General features: G+C 40.2%; 1 protein-coding gene and 1 pseudogene across 1 annotated transcript in view; both read left to right on the top strand.

Moving 5' to 3' along the window:
• LOC104669507 (putative uncharacterized protein encoded by LINC00467 homolog) overlaps positions 1–11,377 on the top strand; it is a 63,228-nt gene extending 51,851 nt beyond the window's left edge. Inside the window, exons 5-6 of the mRNA XM_010372496.1 lie at positions 5,118–5,194; positions 11,161–11,377. Of these exons, the coding sequence (XP_010370798.1) occupies positions 5,118–5,129 (12 nt within the window). The 3' untranslated portion in view covers positions 5,130–5,194; positions 11,161–11,377. The remainder of the gene's footprint in view (positions 1–5,117; positions 5,195–11,160) is intronic.
• A 6,738-nt stretch (positions 11,378–18,115) lies between these two features.
• Positions 18,116–18,650, top strand: LOC104669514 (annotated as a pseudogene).
• Positions 18,651–18,938: the final 288 nt, after the last annotated feature.

Genomic DNA, 18,938 nt, shown 5'->3' with positions numbered 1-18,938 from the left:
ACTTCTGCTGATCATGAAGCAGTGGAGAAATTTATTGGTGAGTTTGCCAAAACTGTTGGTGTTGAAATCTGATGCCAGAACAAGTCTGTAATGTGGATGAAATATCATTGTTTTGGCATTATTGCCCTGGGAAGACACTGACTACAGCTGATGACACAGCCCCTATAGAATTAAGGATGTCAGGGACAAGATAACTGCTGATATGGGCTAATGCATTAAGCACACATTAAGTGTAAACTTGCTGTGATAGGCAAAAGCTGTGTCCTTGCTGTTTTCAGTAGGTGAATTTCTTGTGTGTCCATCATTATGCTAGCAAAATAGCTTGAATAACCAGGAATATCTTTTCTGATTGGTTTCACAAAAATTGTATACTAGTGGCTCAGGCTCACAGCACAGAAGGCTGCACTGGGTGATGACTACAAAATTTTTAAAAATTCCTTGACAAATGTTCTGCTCATACTCCAGCTGAAATTCTCATAAAAAATAATGTTTATGTCATGTACTTTCCCCAAAATGTGAGCCATGTGACGGAGTATCCTTAGATCAATGAAGAGTAAATATAAAAACGTTTTCTTGAATAGCATGCAACAGCAGTGGACAGGGGCGTGGCTGTGGAAGGTTTTCAGGAGTTTAGCATGAAGTTTACCATCTATGCTGTTGCCAGCACTTGGAGCACAGTGATTAAAGACAAATTTGTGCATGCCTGGCACAACCTCTGGCCTGCAACTGTGTTCAGTGAGATGAACAAGATGGTGACTTTGAAGAATTCCTTATGTCAAATGAGAAAAAATGATAAGCAGTCTGGCCTGCTTATATGTGCAAGAAAATACTCCTTCAGAGTCCTGAAAGCTGGAAAAATGGGTATTGAAGTTTTTAACATTGATAATGAGACTCCAGTTGTTCGTTCATTGACCAGTGATGAAATAGCTGAAATGGTTCTGAGTCAAGGTGATCATGAAAATGGTGACAATGAAGATGAATATTGTTAACACTGTAGAAAAATACCTACAGACAACATGATTGTCTAAGCCTGTTTGTGCTGCTATAAAGGAATGCCTGAGGCTGGTTAATTTATAAAGAAAAGAAGTTTACTTAGGCCTAGCGCAGTGGCTCACACCTGTAATCCCAGTACTTCAGGAAGCTGAGGCAGAAGAATTGCTCGAGCCCAGGAGTTTGAGAACAGCTTGGGAAACATAGCAAGAACCCCATCTCTACAAAAAGTTTTAATAATTAGCCAGACGTGGTGGCACATACCTATAGTCGTCTCAGCTACTCAGGAGGCTGAAGCAGGAGGATCTCTTGAGCCCAGGAGTTCAAGGCTGTAGTGAGCTTTGATTGTGCCACTGCACTCAACGTGGGCAACCGAGTGAGACCCTGTCTCTAAAAAAAAGAAGAAAAGAGGTTTACTTGGTTTATGGTTCTGCAGACTGTACAAGAATGGCTCCAGCATCTGCTTCTGGCAAGAGACTGAGGCTGCTTCCACTCATGGCAGAAAGTGAAGGGGAACCTACACCTGCAGATCTCACGGTGAGAGAGAAGGCAAGAGAGAGAGAGAATGAGGTACCAGGCTCTTTCAACAACCAGTTCTAGGTGAACTGTTGTGGAAACTAAATAGAGTTAGAATTCACTCATTACTGAGAGAATGGCACCAAGACATTCATGAAGGATCTGCCCCCATGATCCAAACACCCCATTAGGCCCCACTTCCAACACTGGGGATCAGATTTCAACATAAGGTTTGGAGAGTCAAATATCCAAACGATAGCAATGGTGAAAATGTTTGATGGGCTTATTGAAGGACTAAAACAGTATACGTTTACAAAAGAACAAGAAATCATCACAGTTTATAATGTCAGAGAGAGACTTCTAAATCAAAAGCATTGTTATTAAGGCAGGTGGCTCTGGAGAAAACATTTTAAAAAGCCATCCAGCAGAAAGCCTTCTTATCCTTAGAAGACCCACTTCTTGGTCTCTCACCTGCTTCTGATAACTTAAAAAAATGGTGTATAGTAACCTTTTAATCAAAACACAGCATGATAGGTGAGGACTGAAAGCCTGCCATTGTTTGTTGTTGCTGTTGTTTAACAGCTGATAACAGGTATTCTTGTGGTGCTACTGTGCTGCTTAGTTACCCTGAATGTATTATTTGTTCATTTTATTACTGGTGTATCATATTTTTTGCTGTTATATACTTATGTGGGAATAAGTATAGGAAAATGATGCCTTATCAGTAGAAAATAAATTTCAGAGTCAGAAATGATGGTGATGCCAAACAACCACAGATTACCCACATGGGTAGTGGTTGAGGTAGTGACACTTTTGTTTCCTGATGTTACGATGCACGCAAATTTTATTTTATGCACAAAATTATTAAAAATTATTGCATAGGTCGGGCACGATGGCTTATGCCTGTAATCCCAGTACTTTGGGAAGCCGAGGCAGGTGGACCATTTGAGGTCAGGAGTTCTAGACCAGCCTGGCCAACATGGTGAAACCTCGTCTCTACCAAAAATACAAAAATTAGCCGGGCTTGGTGGTGTGCACCTGTAATCCCAGCTACTCCGGAGGCTGAGGCACAAGAATCTCTTGAATCGGGGAGGCAGAGGTTGCAGTGAGCCAAGATTATGCCACTGCACTCCAGCCTGGGTGACAGAGCAAGACTCTGTGTCAAAAAAAAAAAATTATTGGCCGGGTGTGGTGGTTCACATCTGTAATCTCAGCACTTTGGGAGTCTGAGATGGGTGGATCACAGGCGTTTGAGACCAGTATGGCCAACATGGTGAAATCTTGTCTCTGCTAAAAATACAAAAATTAGCTGGGCGTGGTGGTTTGTGCCTATAATCCCAGCTACTCGGGAGGCTAAAGCCATAAGAATCGCTTCAATCTGGGTGGTGGAAATTGCAGTGAGCCGAGATCCCACCACTGCACTCCAGCCTGGGTGGTAGAGTGAGACTCTGTCTCAAAAAAAATATATATATTGTATAAAATTACCTCTGGCTATGTGTTTAAGGTATATATGAAATATAAACTAACTTTATTAATTAATTTATTTGTATTGAGGCAGGGTCTGTCTCTATCACCCAGGCTGGAGTGTAGTGATGCAATCCTAGTTCACTGCAGCCTTGAACTACTGGGCACAAGTGATCCTCCCACCTCAGCCTCCTGAGTAGCTGGAACTACAGATGCATGCCACTGCGCCTGGCTAATTTTTAAATTTTTTTCTAGAGACATGGTCTCTCTATGTTGCACAGGCTGGTCTCAAACTCCTGGCCTCAAGGGATCCTCCTGCCTCAGCATCCTGAGTAGCTGGGATTACAGGCATGAGCCACTGCATCCAGCCTTGAATTTAGGTTTTTAGAACCTGGGTCCTATCCTTAAGATATCTCATTCTGTATATATGAATATTCCAAAATCAAAAAATATTTAAGATTAGAAATACTTCTGGTCCCAGGCATTTTGGATAAAGAATACTCAACTTTTATCTTTGTTTGCCTGGAGGCCTTGGGTCACCTGATTTACGATAGGTCTGGCCATGCCAGATAGTCTAAAAATGTGATTTAGGATGGGGAAAAAATCAATTTTAGAAGGTCTTACAACCCAGTAGACAAATATGCAGAAGATATGACCAGACAGCTCACAAAAGGAAGATATAAATGCCTTTTAAATTTATTTAAAGATACTCAAACTTACTCACGGTAACAAAAATGAAGTTTTTAATTAAAAATGTCATTTTTCACCTATCTAATTAGTTAAAAGATTCAAAAGTTTGTTATCACATCATGTAATAACCTGGGGAACAAGGTTCAGGGAAGTGTAGGTACTTTCTGCTGATGGGGAAGAACATTGATTCAGCGTCAGTGGAGGGCAATATGACAATATCTATTAAAATTAGAAATACATATAATCCAGAGTCCTCAATTACACTTCTAGTAATTTATTCACACACCTTTAAATCCACATGTTTACACGTTATTTGCAGCAATATTGTATGTAAAAGATTGGAAACAACATAATTGTCCATCTGTAGTAGGCTGATTAAATTCTGGAATCTCTATACAATGGAATATATTGCAATCATAAAAAATTACTAAGTAATCCTTTGCTTACTGATTAAGAATGGCTTCAAGTTATAGCCACACAGGATGGTGTGTAAAATATGTTGCCATTTATGGAAGTAGTGGTGTTGAAGAGAGAACATATATACTTAGTAACCTATAAATGCATACAAGTATCTTTGGAAAGATATGCCAAAAAAAAAAAAAAAAACTGTAAGATTTGTTGTTACCTTTGGGAAATATTATGGACCAAATGTGTTCCTCCAAAATTCATATGCTAAAATCCTAATCCCCCAACAATGTATTAGATGGTGGGGCCTTTGGGAGGTAATTAGGATTAGATGAGATCATGAGAGTAGATATCCCATGATGGGATTAGTGCTCTTATAACAAGAGGAAGAGGCCGGGTGCGGTGACTCACCCTTATAATTCCAGCACTTTGGCAGGCTAAGGTAGGCAGATCACTTGAGGTCAGGAGTTCGAGACCAGCCTGGCCAACATGGTAAAACCCTGTCTCTACTGAAAATATAAAAATTAACAGGGTGTGGTAGTGCATGCCTGTAACCCCAGCTACTCTGGAGACTGAGGCAGGAAAATTGATTGAACCCAGGGGACGGAAGTTGCAGTGAGCCGAGATTGTACCACTGCACTCCAGCTTGGGTGACAGAGCGAGACTCCGTTTCAAGAAAAAAAAAAAAAAAGAGGAAGAAGAAGAGATACTAGAGCTTCCTCTCTCAACTCTGTGGGGATGCCATGATAAGAGATAGTCTGGAGACCAGGAAGTGGGCCCTAACCAGACATTGAATCTGATGACAACTTAATCTTGGGGTTCCAAATCTCTAGAACTGTGAGAAATGTCTGTTTAAGCCACCCACCTGTGGCATTTTGTTTAACAACCGTAAGTGACTAAGGGAAAATTTAGATGGCTGGTTGATAGGTGGAAGGGAGATGTTTTGCTTTTTAAATTTTGGGCCATGAATGTAATCACTACTAAAAAATAAGTAAGGTCTGTGTGTCTTTTTTTATTGAAGCAATCATTAATATGTTTCATTTTGTTTTAAGGACAAAATATGAAACACCAAGAAAAAGAAAGAGAAGGAAGAAAAGGAGGAAACAGCCACATATGTCACCTTTCCAAAGTATCATGTGTTTCATGTTTAAGAAATTTATTTTGCAGTACTTTGGTAGTTGGTTTACTTTTTTTTTTTTTTATTTTTTTCTGTTTTTGAGATAGAGTCTCACTCTGTCGCCCAGGCTAAAGTGCAGTGACACGATCACAGCTCACTGCAGCCTCAACCTCCCTGGGCTCAGGCAGTTCTCCCACCTCTGCCTCCCGAGTAGCTGGGACTGCAGGCATGCACCATCACATCTGGCTATTTTTTGTAGACATGGGGGTTTGCCATGTTGCTCAGGCTGGTCTCTAACTGGGCTCAAGAAATCCTCCTGCCTCAGCCTCCCAAAGTGCTGGGATTAGAGGCATGAGCCATCACACCCAGCCTGGTTTACTACAAATCACAGTGTACGACATGTTAAGGAAAAAATTATGTGTGTAATTTTTCTTGTTGGTTATATAAACTGCATTCATCTCTTAAATTTATCAAGAATAGTAGCAATCCCACATACTTCAAAGCATCAAAAATTGCCAATTGGATTTTATCTCTGTACTCTGAGATGACATTCAGTGAACAGGTATCTCCTTCAAAGTTTATTTTTGAAAATATGTATTAACGTAGCATAGTTTCATATAATGTTCTTGTACTCACATGATATAATTAAAATACAGAATTACAATGTCGTTAGAAAAAAAATTTTATTGAAAATTTAAAATGGGCCAGACATGGTGGCCTATAATCCCACTACTTTGAGAGGCCAAGCCAGGAGCATTGCTTGAGGCAAGGAGTTCAGATCAGCCTGGACAGTATAGTGAGACCCCATCTCTATAAAAAAATTTTTAATTAGCCAGTTGTGATGGTATGCATCTGTGGTTCCAGCTACTCAGGAGACTGGAGTGAGAGGATAGTTTGGGCCCAAGAGTTTGAAGTTACAGTGAACTGTGATCACATCACTGCATTCGGAGTGAGACCCTGTCTCAACAACAACAACAAAATTTTTTTGAGATGGAGTCTTGCTCTATTGTGTAGGTTGGAGTGCAGTGGCATGATCTCTGCTCACTGCAACCTCTGCCTCCCAGGTTCAAGTGGTTCTCCTGTCTCAGGCTCCCGAGTAGCTGGGACCACAGGTGCATGCCACCATGCCTGGCTAATTTTTGCATTTTTAGTAGAGATGGGGTCTCAAACTGCTGACCTCAGGTGATCCACCTGCCTTGGCATCCCAAAATGCTGGGATTACAGGCGTGAGCCACTACAACCTGCGGAAAAAAAAAAAAAAAAAAAATTAAGTAAAAATGTCCTGTGACTCTCAAATATGATCAAAATGACAAAGATGGTTTTCATCTTGTACGGAATAGTTAGGATACTATCTGCTTTAACAAATCAGGTGCTTTACAAATACATTTAGAAATTGCTTTAACTTGACTGGGTGCGCTGGCTCACACCTGTAATCCCAGCATGGTGGCAGACACCTGTAATCCCAGCTACTTGGGAGGCTGAGGCAGGAGAATGACTTGAACCCGGAGGTGGAGGTTGCAGTGAGCCGAGATCGCGCCATTGCACTCTAGCCTGGGCACCAACAGCGAAACTCCATCTCAAAAAAGAAAAAAAAAATTAACTTGCTTAATATGGTATCTGAACTTGAACACTTTATGCCTGTATTTGTGACTATGTTTCTTATTTTATATTTATTCACTCTTTTTTTCTATGGGCTCCAAGAAGGCAGAAACTAATGGAAAATAAATGCTTCTGTAAGAGTACAATTCCATGGGTGCCCAGAGCAATTATTAATCTGTTTCAGATTGGTAGACATGTAGTCCTCCCCAAAGGAGATGATGGTATTTGAATCAAATCTTAAAGGATGAGTATATTTTACTAGGCAGAAGAAAGGGTAAAGAGCATTCCAGGCTGAGGGAAAAGCATTAGCAAAGGCAAATAGGAACAAAAGTTCATTTTGAATTAGGATATTTGCAGTTGAAACTGGAGCATAAAGTGAGAAGTGGCAGGTAGTAAGAAATGAAACCAAAGAAGTAGTTTGGGACTAGTTTGGATTTTACTCTGTAGGCATTGGGAACATTTGAACATCTTAAAACAGAAATGACATTTTCTAACCTTTGTTCTAGGAATATAATTCAATATCAGAATGATTTGGAAGGAAAAAACCTGCAGGAAGCTATTGTAGCCTAGTGAGGAAGATAAATATTAATACAGCCAATTTGTAGATCAGACTAAAGACAGTGATTAAGGGGTTGAAAAGAATAGATAGAAGAGATACTGCAAAGGTAAAATCTGTATGACCTAGTAACTGGATATAGAGTCTGGAAGACATAGTTTTATAGAAATTCATTGTTTTAATGGGATAAATCTTATTAAGGGATCATCCTAAATGGTTTTTTTAATACTGTGCACAAAGTTCCCAAATTTAAAGCAGTACAAATTTTGGAAATTAAAAGTTTTACAAAATGGATGATTCCTTTAAAATAAGTATAATAAAGATTGGTGGACTTCAGGACGACTTGGCAGGCTACAAGTTTTCATACTCAGTAGAGGACTCGGTCATAGGTACCCAATCGTGTTATAGTATCATCCCACCTTGGTGTGATTGGTGTCCTTATTTTCCACATAACCAACTAGTCAAATTGTAGAAGAGGAATAATCTGGTTAGTAATTAAACCTTATCAAATTCTAAAATCAATGTTTGACAGATAAAGGGTTTAAATATACTTAACTTTATAAATACCATCAGATATTTTTCCTAGGAAAAAGGTAATATGGTTGTTGCTGATGGTATTTATAAAGTTAAGTATAGTTAACCCATCAACAACATGGTTGGAACTTCAAAAGTCCACTTACATGTAAATTTATTTCAACCAAACGTGGATTGACAATACAGTATTTGTGGGATGCGAAACCTGCATATACTGAGGGCGAACTTTTTGTTGGCTGGTTCCACAAAGCTAACCGTGAGACTTGAGTATGCATGAATTTTGGTATATGCAGAGGTCCTAGAACCAGACTTCCATGTAGACTGAGGGACAACCGTATCTGAAAATAAACATTGCATTGTGTTTTTACAGTTCTTCTATACTCTATAAAAACGTTTCATTTGTGTTTAGTACATACTTGAACTAAAATTTCTAAGTAATTCCTACATTGCAGGTGTTTGTTTTGTAGTAAATTGGAGGTAAATAGAGTCATTTGCTTGGAAAATTTTCCTGGAGGCCACAAATCCAGTGTCTAATACAAGCAATGTCTAATGCAAGCATTCTGTCATAAACTGTTTCATTGGATGGGGCACTCTACTGTATAATTGATAGGCTGGGATTTGCCACCCAACTGACCAACTATTACAAGGATTTGGATAATTATAAATTACTTTTCTTCCTTTAAAATCTCCAGCACAGGCTGGGCACAGTGGCACATGCCTGTAATCCCAGCACTTTGGGAGGCTGAGGCAGGAGTTCACTTGAGGTCAGGAGTTCAAGACCAGCCTGGCCAACACGGTGAAACCCTGTCTCTACTAAAAATACAAAAATTACCAAGTATGGTGGTGCCTGCTTGTAATCCCAAATACTCAGGAGGCTGAGGCACAAGAATTGCTTGAACCTGGGAGCTAGAGGTTGCAGTGAGTCTAGATGGTACCACTGCACTCCAGCCTGGGCAACAGAGTGACTCCATCTCAGAAAAAAAAAAAAAAAATCCAGCACATAGCAATTGTACATAATGTCAGGGCTGAATCAGTGGATGTCATCTCAAAATAATAATAATAATAAAGCTTTTAATTTCTCAGTGCTTAGTATTGACCTGTTTCTTCTCCAGAGTTCTTCATATTAGTAGATTTGCAACCTAAGCCTGATCTGGGGATCATTCTTGATTATTCTCTCTCACCATTCCCCTGCCATTACTACCACACATGCATTTTTAGTGACAGTTATTATAGGTTTGGTCTCTTGAAAGCTCTTTTTTCCTTCTTAGCTTACAAAGACTAAAAAGTGAATCTTCAAATTCCCAGCCTCCCTTACAGCTAGTGATAGCCGTGTAGCAGAATTTCTGGCCCCAGTGATATAAGATAAAATTCTTGTAATCTTAGAAATATGATTCTTTTTTTTGAGATGGAGTCTTGTTCTGTCACCCAGTCTGGAATGCAGTGGCACCATCTCAGCTCACTGTAACCTCTGTCGCCCGAGTTCAAGCGATTCTCCTGCCTCAGCCTCCCGAGTAGCTGGGATTACAGGCACTTGCCACCATGCCCAGCTAGTTTTTGTATTTTTAGTAGAGATGGGGTTTCACCATCTTGGCCAGGCTGGTCTTGAACTCCTGACCTCCTGATCTACCTGCCCTCTGCCTCCCAGAGTGCAGGGATTACAGGCTTGAGCCACTGCATAGAAACATAATTCTAAGAGGAGAGTTAAATAGGTTCAAATTAGAATAAAATAGATTGGGGGCATGTGCCCAAGTTTCATTTAACTCAGTGAGGGAAACAGTAGGATGAAAAAGTTAGTTGAAATGGTAATATTAAAAACTTGGTTATTGTTTTTTATAATGAATGGGGGGAAAAGGAATGCTGAGATAAGATTGCTAAATTAGGTACAAAACTGGTTAGGTTCTATAGGGCGATGAAAGTATAATCTTTAAAGATGCTCTTTCTACTGGTCAGAAAAGAGAATTGTCACACTTCATCCATTTTATTTAAGTTAGCCTCTAGCTATAAAATTGTTTGTTTATGTAGATATGTTAGCTCCAAGCCATAGTGAATATAGTGTCCAACAAAATTACTTTCCCTGGAGAATTAGATGACTGTTAGGCAGCCTTTTTAAACAGTGCTCTAGCATGGCATTAAAAGGTCATGCAGCCATCGCTTAACCTTATTTCCAAGTTTTGAATATTCTCCTTAATAGTTGCAATAATGAATACTCTGAATTTTACTCAGAATTAAAGCTTTTTCCCTTCCTAACATTAGTCTGGGTACCTGAAATGGCAGAGAGCTCTTCTTTCCTGTTGCACTAGACCAGATTAAAGGGGTACAAAAACAAAACCTCCCTTCACTCTCTGCCAAGCTGTGGTTGGGGTCTAGCAATCTAGGCAGCAGAGTTAACAGAATTAACAGTAGGATGGCATCAGATGCTAATGGAAAATGTTAACTATGCTGAAGAACAAATATGCTTATATACTAAATACCAGACTGTAATGTTGTGGTGATTTCTGGGAAAAAGGAAAACTATAATAAAGTAAGAATAAATAAAATGAAAATTTTTTTAAGGGAAAAAAGGATAAAGATACAATATGAATTAACCTTTAATAAGTGCAAAGTATTGTGTCCCATTATAAACTGTTGTACCTCCCTAAAATATGTGGCCAGCTGTATAATCTAAGATAACTCTAAATATTACTTGGTAATTGGAATTGGATTTTATTTTTGTGGATTAAAAACTCACTAATGAGCCTCACCCTCACCAGATTTCCTCAAAACTAAGTACTTGATTGATTTGAAATAATTTAAGGTTAAAAGTTGCTAAACATTCCAGCCTTCAAAATAAGTATTCAAAATTTACAAATCCAAGAAATTTACTGTCAGTTATTTTCATTTCCATTAATTTCTATTCAGTCTTTATAAATGCTTGTTTGTGTTTTTTCCACATAGAATAGCCTCTTATTTGAAATTTAGATTTTTGTAGTTGAAGTTTATTTTTCTCCCATTTTTTAGGCCACAGGAAATGGAGTCTGAAATAAAGCCACTGTATGTAAAACATTTGTTTAATGGTAAAACTTGATGATTAATAGTATTATTAGCATTTTAAAGACTATAAGTTTAGATTTTGAAGTAAAGCTCCCGTGTTAATTTAACTTACTTTTCAAGGCTTAACATGTTCTCATCTAAAAAACAATGATGTGCAAAATTTCTTTTTTCTACTGTAAGTATTGGGAAAAATAAAAGTATTATGTATAATAAAATAAGTAGTGAATCTATTCTAATCTGTTCTACTTATTGTCTGCAGAGGGACTGAAACCGGGCTGACCCTTTTGATTTCCAAACTCAGCCTTTTGGTGTAAGGCGGCCAAAGAAGGATGCAGAGCCCAGCACTGTGAAGCCTACAAAAACACTGATGCGCTGGCCTGGGGATTTGAATTTGAACGTCTTTCATACCAAGTTCAGACTCATGAAACCAATCTTCAGATGCTCTGTAAACCACATAATAAAGAGTTTGGAAATTATATTTTGTCTTTGAAAGCCCACATGCAAAACTTGAGAGCCTTAAGTCTAAGCCAGTTGTGGCAATTCTAGGGTACTTATTTTATATTTAGATATGTTACAGGGAAGGAGGAGAGTAAGTCTGCTTTCTTGAATATTATGCCTAATTATTACGTATAAAATACTTTTACCAAAGTTATATGCAAGGCAGAAAACTTACAGATGCCATGAAAAAGGTAAAGTCTTTTCCATGTCCTTTTTTTTTTTTTTTTTTTTTTTGAGACAGTTTCGCTCCTTGTTGCCCAGGCTGGAGTGCAAAGGGGCAATGTCGCCTCACTGCAACCTCCACCTCCCAGGTTCAAGCACTTCTCCTGTCTCAGCCTCCTGAGTATCTGGGACTACAGGCCCGCACCAGCATGCCCAGCTAATTTTGTATTTTTAGTAGAGACAGGGTTTCACTATTTTGACCAGGCTAGTCTCGAACTCCTGACCTCAGGTTTTCTGCTCCCTGCGGCCTCCCAAAGTGCTGGCAGTACAGGCGTGAACTACCTTGCTTGGACTCTATGTACTTCTTTTTTGTTGTTGTTTTTGAGACAGAGTTTCGCTCTTGTCACCCAGGCTGGAGTGCAGTGGTGCCATCTCAGCTCACTGCAACCTCTGCCTCCTGGGTTCAAGCGATTCTCATGCCTCAGCCTCCCAAGTAGCTGGGCTTACAGGCGTGCACCACCACACCCAGCTAATTTTTGTATTTTTAGTAAAGACAGGGTTTCACCATGTTGGCCAGGCTGGTCTCAAACTCCTAACCTCAGGTGATCCACCTGCCTCAGCCTCCCAAAGTACTGGGATTACAGGTGTGAGCCACCACACCCAGCCCATGTACTTCTTACTTAGTTTTTCTTCCCACATTTTATGTTTACATTTGCAATTACATCTTCCTCTTTCAACAAATATTACAGATTTTCATAATCACAAATATTTGTTTTTAGAGCATGATGTAATCTTCTTTTACATTAGGTATACTGATTATGAGTTTCCAATAAAAAGTTTTCAGGTCTAAAAATGATCACATCATGCAATATACCCAGGAATCAAGCCTGCACATCTACCCCCTAAGTCTAAAATGAAAGTGGAAAAAAATAAAAATTATGTAAGAAAAAAATTATCACAGTGTTTTATAAAATAAGAAAGCAGATCAAGTGCAGTGACTGATGCTTGTAATCCCCGCACTTTAGGAGGCCAAGGCAGGCAGATTGCTTGAGCGGAGTTTGAGACCAGCCTGGCCAAAATGGTGAAACCCTGTCTCCACACACACACAAATGTAGCCAGTCATTGTGGCACATACCTGTAGTCCCAGCTACTCGGGAGGCTGAGGTGGGAGGATTACTTGAGCTCGGGAGGCAGAGGCTGCAGTGAGCCAAGATCATACCACTGCACTCCAGCCTGGGCACCAGAGCAAGACTCTACAAAAAACAACAAACAAAAACAGAAAGCAATTTGCCAGGTCAGCCTTTTATGTTGCCTTTGATAGTTTTACAGATCCTTGGGATTTTTGGTCACTTAGGTTTATGAGTGAATGTGTATCCCATCTAACCGTGTACTTGATATTTGCTTGTAAAACAAACTACTGTTAGAAGTAAATGATGAAAAGAGAGGGCTAGTTTGATTTTTTTAATATTCATTCATTCATTCATTTATTCAGGGTCTTGCTCTGTCACCCAGGCTGGAGTGTGAGAGTATGATCATGGCTCACTGCAACCTAGACCTCTTGGACTCAAATGATCCTCCCACTTCAGCCTCCCAAGTAGCTGGAACCACAGGTGCACACCACCATGGTTGGCTAATTTTTAAATTTTTTTGTGGAGACATGGTCTTTCTGTGTTGCCCAGCCTGGTCTTGTACTCCTGGGCTCAAGGAATGGCCCCACCTTGGCCTCCCAAAAGGAAGATTACAAGTGTGAGCCACCGTGTCTAGTTGATTTTTTTTAATTGGAAATTTTGGTACTGTTATGTTGTTGAGGCAGACAACTTTAAAATAATCTGGAGTATCATTCTGTGACAATGTTAGAGTTTAGTATGTTCATAGGCCAGGCTCAATAGCTCACGCCTGTAATCTCAGCACGTTGGGACACCAAAGCAGAAGGATCGCTTGAGCCCTCAGGAGTTTGAGACAAGCTTGGGCAACAGAGACCCCCATCTCTACAAAAAAAAAAAAAAAAAAAAAAAAGAAAAATTAGCCAGACATGATGATGCCAACCTGTAGTCCTGGCTACTTGGGAAGCTGAGGTAGGAAGATCGCTTGAGCCCAGGAGTTTGAGGCTGCAGTGAACTATGATTACACCACTGTACTCCAGCCAGGGTGACAGAGCAAGACCCTGTCTCTAAACATATTTTTAAAAATAAAACAATATGTTGTTCATATTATCCTAATGTAGTGTTTTACCGAATGGAATTCTTAAAGAATTCTTTTCCCCAAGGATATTAACTCAGGGTAAATTATAATAGGATTGTACATAAATTAAGCATCTTTATCTTTGATTACAGAGATATTTAGCATATGACTATAATTTCCCCCTCATATTTTCTTGGGCTTCTAGTATTTATGTATCAAGAAAGTTATTTCCTTATGTTTGAAATGGTGACATTTCTGAAATGCACCAGCAGAGGATACAGAGTTTTTATGTTTGTTTTTCATTTTCTTATTTACTGAAGAAATAAAGGCATTTTAGGTTATAAATGGACTGTTTTCTTTTTTCGAACTCCTGGCCTCAAGTGATCCACCAGCCTCTGCCTCCCAAAGTGCTGGGATTACAGGCATGAGCCACTGTGCCCAGCCAGGACACAATATTCTTGTATAAAGAAACGAAACTCTGGATAGTTCCGTTGTCGTGGGCTTTCTTATTTTCCTGCTTTGGCAATTACTAACCAGAAAAGTAGAAACCAACACAGAAAGAGGAGAAAGAGTATTTGGAGTGTCAGTATGAGTGTAAAATGTTATTGGGATTGTGGAAATACATAGATGGAGAGTTACGTATACTCCCAACCCCTCTGTATTCCAGGATGTTCACATATATGTCATGAACTAGGAAATTGGCTGCTGTGGTCTAAATGTACCCCCCAAAATTCATATGTTGAAACATAATTGCCAATATGCTAGAATTAAGAGGTGGGGTCTTTTTTTTTTTTTTTTTTTTGAGACGGAGTCTCGCTCTGTCACCCAGGCTGGAGTGCAGTGGCCAGATCTCAGCTCACTGCAAGCTCTGCCTCCCGGGTTTACGCCATTCTCCTGCCTCAGCCTCCCGAGTAGCTGGGACTACAGGCGCCGCCACCTCGCCCGGCTAGTTTTTTGTATTTTTAGTAGAGACGGGGTTTCACCATGTTAGCCAGGATGGTCTCGATCTCCTGACCTTGTGATCCACCCGTCTCGGCCTCCCAAAGTGCTGGGATTACAGGCTTGAGCCACCGCGCCCGGCCAGAGGTGGGGTCTTTAGGAAGTAATTAAGTCATGAGGGCAGAGCTCTTATAAATGGGGTTGATGACCTTATATAAGGTGCAAGGAAGCTGCTTGTTCCTTTTCACCCTTTCTACCATATGTGTATGCACCAAGAAAGCACCATTTTGGAAGCAGAGAGTGACACTGAACATGCTGGTGCTGATTTTGTACTTTCCAATCTCCAGAACTATGAGAAATAAATTTCTGTTGTTTATAAGTTACCCACTCTAAGTTATTTTGTTATGGCAGCAGGAATGGACTGAGACACTGGCATATTCCGTAATTTGTAGATTTTATATTTTTATTGCATACAAATTAATTGTGCTATAAATATAAATACATTATAGAAGTGACCATTTTAAAAAGACATCCCATAAATTAGATTTTTAAATGCTTTGTGTGGAATTTTACAAAAAGTATAGTGAAGCACTCTTTTACTATACCTCTCAAATATGTCACTGATAAGAGTTTGTTGATATCATCATCTCTATTTTATTTTTTTTATTTATTTTGAGACAGAGTCTTGCTTTGTTGCTCAGGCTGGAGTGCAGTGGTGTGATCTCAGCTCACTGCAACATCGCCTCCTGGGTTCAAGCGATTCTTCTGCCTCAGCCACCTGGTTAGCTGAGACTACAGGCACGCAACACTATGCCCAGCTAATTTTTTTGTATTTTTAGTAAAGATGGGGTTTTGCCATGTTGGCCAGGCTGGTCTTGAACTCCTGGCCTCAAAACCGCCTCCTGGTTTGAAGCGATTCTCCTCCCTCAGCCTCCCAAGTAGCTGGGAGGCCACCACACCCAACTAATTTTTGTATTTTTAGTAGAGACAGTGTTTCGCCATGTTGGCCAGGCTGGTCTCGAACTCCTGGCCTCAAGTGATCTGCCTGCCTTGGCCCCACAAAGAGCTGGGATTACAGCTGTGAACCACTGCACCCAACCAGTGCTTCTCAAAATTCAATGTAAATATTAATCATCTAATGCAGGGGTCCCTAAGCCCTGGGGCACAGATTGGTACTGGTCTGTGGCCTGTTAGGGACCTGGCTGCACAGCAGGAGGCGACCAGTGGGCAAGTGAGTAAAGCTTCATCTACTTTTACAACCACTCCCCATCACTCTCATTACCACCTGAGCTCCGCCTCGTCACATCAGCAGCAGCATTAGATTCTCATAGAAGTGTGAATCCTATTGTGAACTGTGCATGTGAGGGATCTAGGTTACATGCTCCTTATGAGAATCTAATGCCTGATGGTCTGTCACTGACTCCCATCACCCCCCAGATGGGACTGCCTAGTTGCAGGAAAACAATCTCAGGACTCCCACTGATTCTACATTATGGTGAGTTGTACAATTAATTATTTCATTATATATTACAATGTAATAATAGAAGTAAAGTGCACTGGCCAGGCATGGTGGCTCACACCTGTAATCCTAGTACTTTGGGAGACTGAGGCAGAGGTGGTGGATCATTTGAGGCCAGGAGTTTGAGACCAGCCTTGACCAACATGATGAAACCCCATCTCTACTAAAAAATAGGAAAATTAGCCGGGTGTGGTGGCACACACCTATAGTCCCAGCTACTCTGGAGGCTGAGGCATGAGAATCTCTCTAACCCAGGAGGCAGTGGTTACAGTGAGCCAAGATTGCACAACTGCACTCCAGCCTGGGCAACAGACCGAGACTGTCTCAAAAAAAAAAAAAAAAAAAAATGCGCAATAAATACAATGCACTTGAATCATCCCCAAACCATCACCATCCCCTGCCAGTCCATGGAAAAATTATCCTCCATGAAACCAATCCCTGGTGCCAAAATGGTTACAAACCGCTGATCTATGGGATCTTGTTAAATGCAGATTCTTATTTAATAGATCTCAAAATGACGCTCAAGATTCTGCATTTCTAGCAACTGCCAGATAATGTTCATGGTGGTCTGACAACTACCCTTTGAGTAGCAAGAATCTAGACTACAGCAGTGATTCCAAAGTTATCAAAGCATTTGGGAAACAGAATAAACAGAGATTTTAGTTCCCCCACACCAACCCATTAAAACCAGAATCTCAGTTTCTGAGGCCCTGGAAATCTGTATTTTTTAATGCTTTTCAACTGGTTCTAATGATCAAACAGTATTTTCAGACTTTAGGTCCTGACCTATTTAGTTTTTAATGAAACCAATGATTTAGACTGTGACCAGAAATTTTAAAAGATAAGCAATAGAGTAGAAAATATCAGTGTGCACTTCACATAAGAATAAGTATTATTTCATGATATCAGGCTGGGCGCCGTAGCTCACATCTGTAATCCCAGCACTTTGGGAGGCCGAGGCGAGTGGCTCACTCAAGGTCAGGAGTTCGAAAACAGCCTGACCAACATGGTGAAACCCCGTCTCTACTTAAAGTACAAAATTAGCTGGGCGTGGTGGTACACGCCTGTAATACCAGCTATTTGGGAGGCTGAGGCAGGAGAATTGCTTGAACCCGGGAGGCAGAGGTTGCAGTGAGCTGGAATTGTGTCATTGCACTCCAGCCTGTGCAACAAGAGTGAAACTCTGTCTCAAAAAAAGTATTTCATGAAATTTTTGCCTCAGTTATATATCCATGTAATATGCATATGCATGTGTACGTATATGCTAGGTCACAATGTAAAATGCATTTCTATGGATCACAAAAAAAGTTTGGAAAATTCCAACTATTTGGTGTTATTATATTAATAGTTCTCATTCCATCTCCCCTCTGACAATTTATTTTTATTTATTTATTTATTTTTTGAGGAGTCTTGCTCTGTCGCCCAGGCTGGAGTGCAGTGGCGCCATCTCGGCTCACTGCAAGCTCCGCCTCCCAGGTTCACGCCATTCTCCTGGCTCAGCCTCCGGAGTAGCTGGGACTACAGGCACCCGCCACCTCGCCCATCTAATTTTTTGTATTTTTTTAGTAGAGACGGGGTTTCACCGTGTCCAGGATGGTCTCGATCTCCTGACCTCGTGATCTGCCCGTCTTGGCCTCCCAAAGTGCTGGGATTATAGGCTTGAGCCACCGCACCCGGCCTCTGACAATTTATTAAGGAGCCCAAAGAGCTGCTGTTAATGTGAATAGTGTCTATCAACATTTACTGTATTATGAGCTATGATGGCACCACTGCACTACAGTCTGGGTGACAGAGTAAGACTCTGTCTCAAAAAAAATTTAATTTCTGTATTAGGAATTACAATTGAAATTAAGAAATATAATTCATTACTAATTTGTTTAAAATAACAATTAGAGGAAACCCGGGTACTGCCAAGATGCCGGCTTACCACTCTTCTCTCATGGATCCTGACACCAAACTCATTGGAAACATGGCACTCTTACCTATCAGAAGTCAATTCAAAGGACCTGCCCCCAGAGAGACAAAAGATACAGATATTTTGGATGAAGCCATCTGTTATTTCAAGGCCAATGTCTTCTTCAAAAACGATGAAAGTAAGAATGAAGCTGATAGGACCTTGATATATACACCTCTACATTTCTGAGTGTCTGAAGAAACTCCAGAAGTGTAATTCCAGAAGCCAAGGTGAGAAAGAAATGTATACACTGGGAATCGCTAATTTTCCTATTCCTGGAGAGCCTCGTTTTCTATTTAATGCAATTTATGCCAAACCTGCAAACAAACAGGAAGATGAAGTAATGAGAGCCTATTTACATCAGCTAAGGCAAGAGACTGGACAGAGACTTTGTGAGCAAGTTTTTGACCCTCAGAATGATAAACCCAGCAAGTGGTGGACTTGCTTTGTGACAAGACAGTTCATGAACAAGAGTCTTTCAGGACCTGAACAGTGAAGGGAGCCCAGGCAGCTACCATCTCCAGATCCCTGAGCAGCATTTTCCAGCAAGATATACACAATCTTTTGCCTTTGTTTCATAAAGTTTTATACAGAAGAGAGAAGAGCATGTCGTTACTTGAATAACTCTTGATCAAGAATTTGGGTGGGAGAAAAGAAAGTGGGTTATCAAGGGTGATTTGAAATGTTCTGCAGTATTAAGCTGGCACTTAAGAATAAATAATAAATTTCTAAAATTCAAAAAAATAACAACTAGAAACTCATTATATATTAGTATAAATAATAT

The sequence above is a fragment of the Rhinopithecus roxellana genome, chromosome 8 (assembly GCF_007565055.1).
Source record: "Rhinopithecus roxellana isolate Shanxi Qingling chromosome 8, ASM756505v1, whole genome shotgun sequence".
NCBI classification, from domain to species: Eukaryota; Metazoa; Chordata; class Mammalia; order Primates; family Cercopithecidae; genus Rhinopithecus; species Rhinopithecus roxellana.
This window is presented reverse-complemented; position numbering and strand designations above follow the sequence as displayed.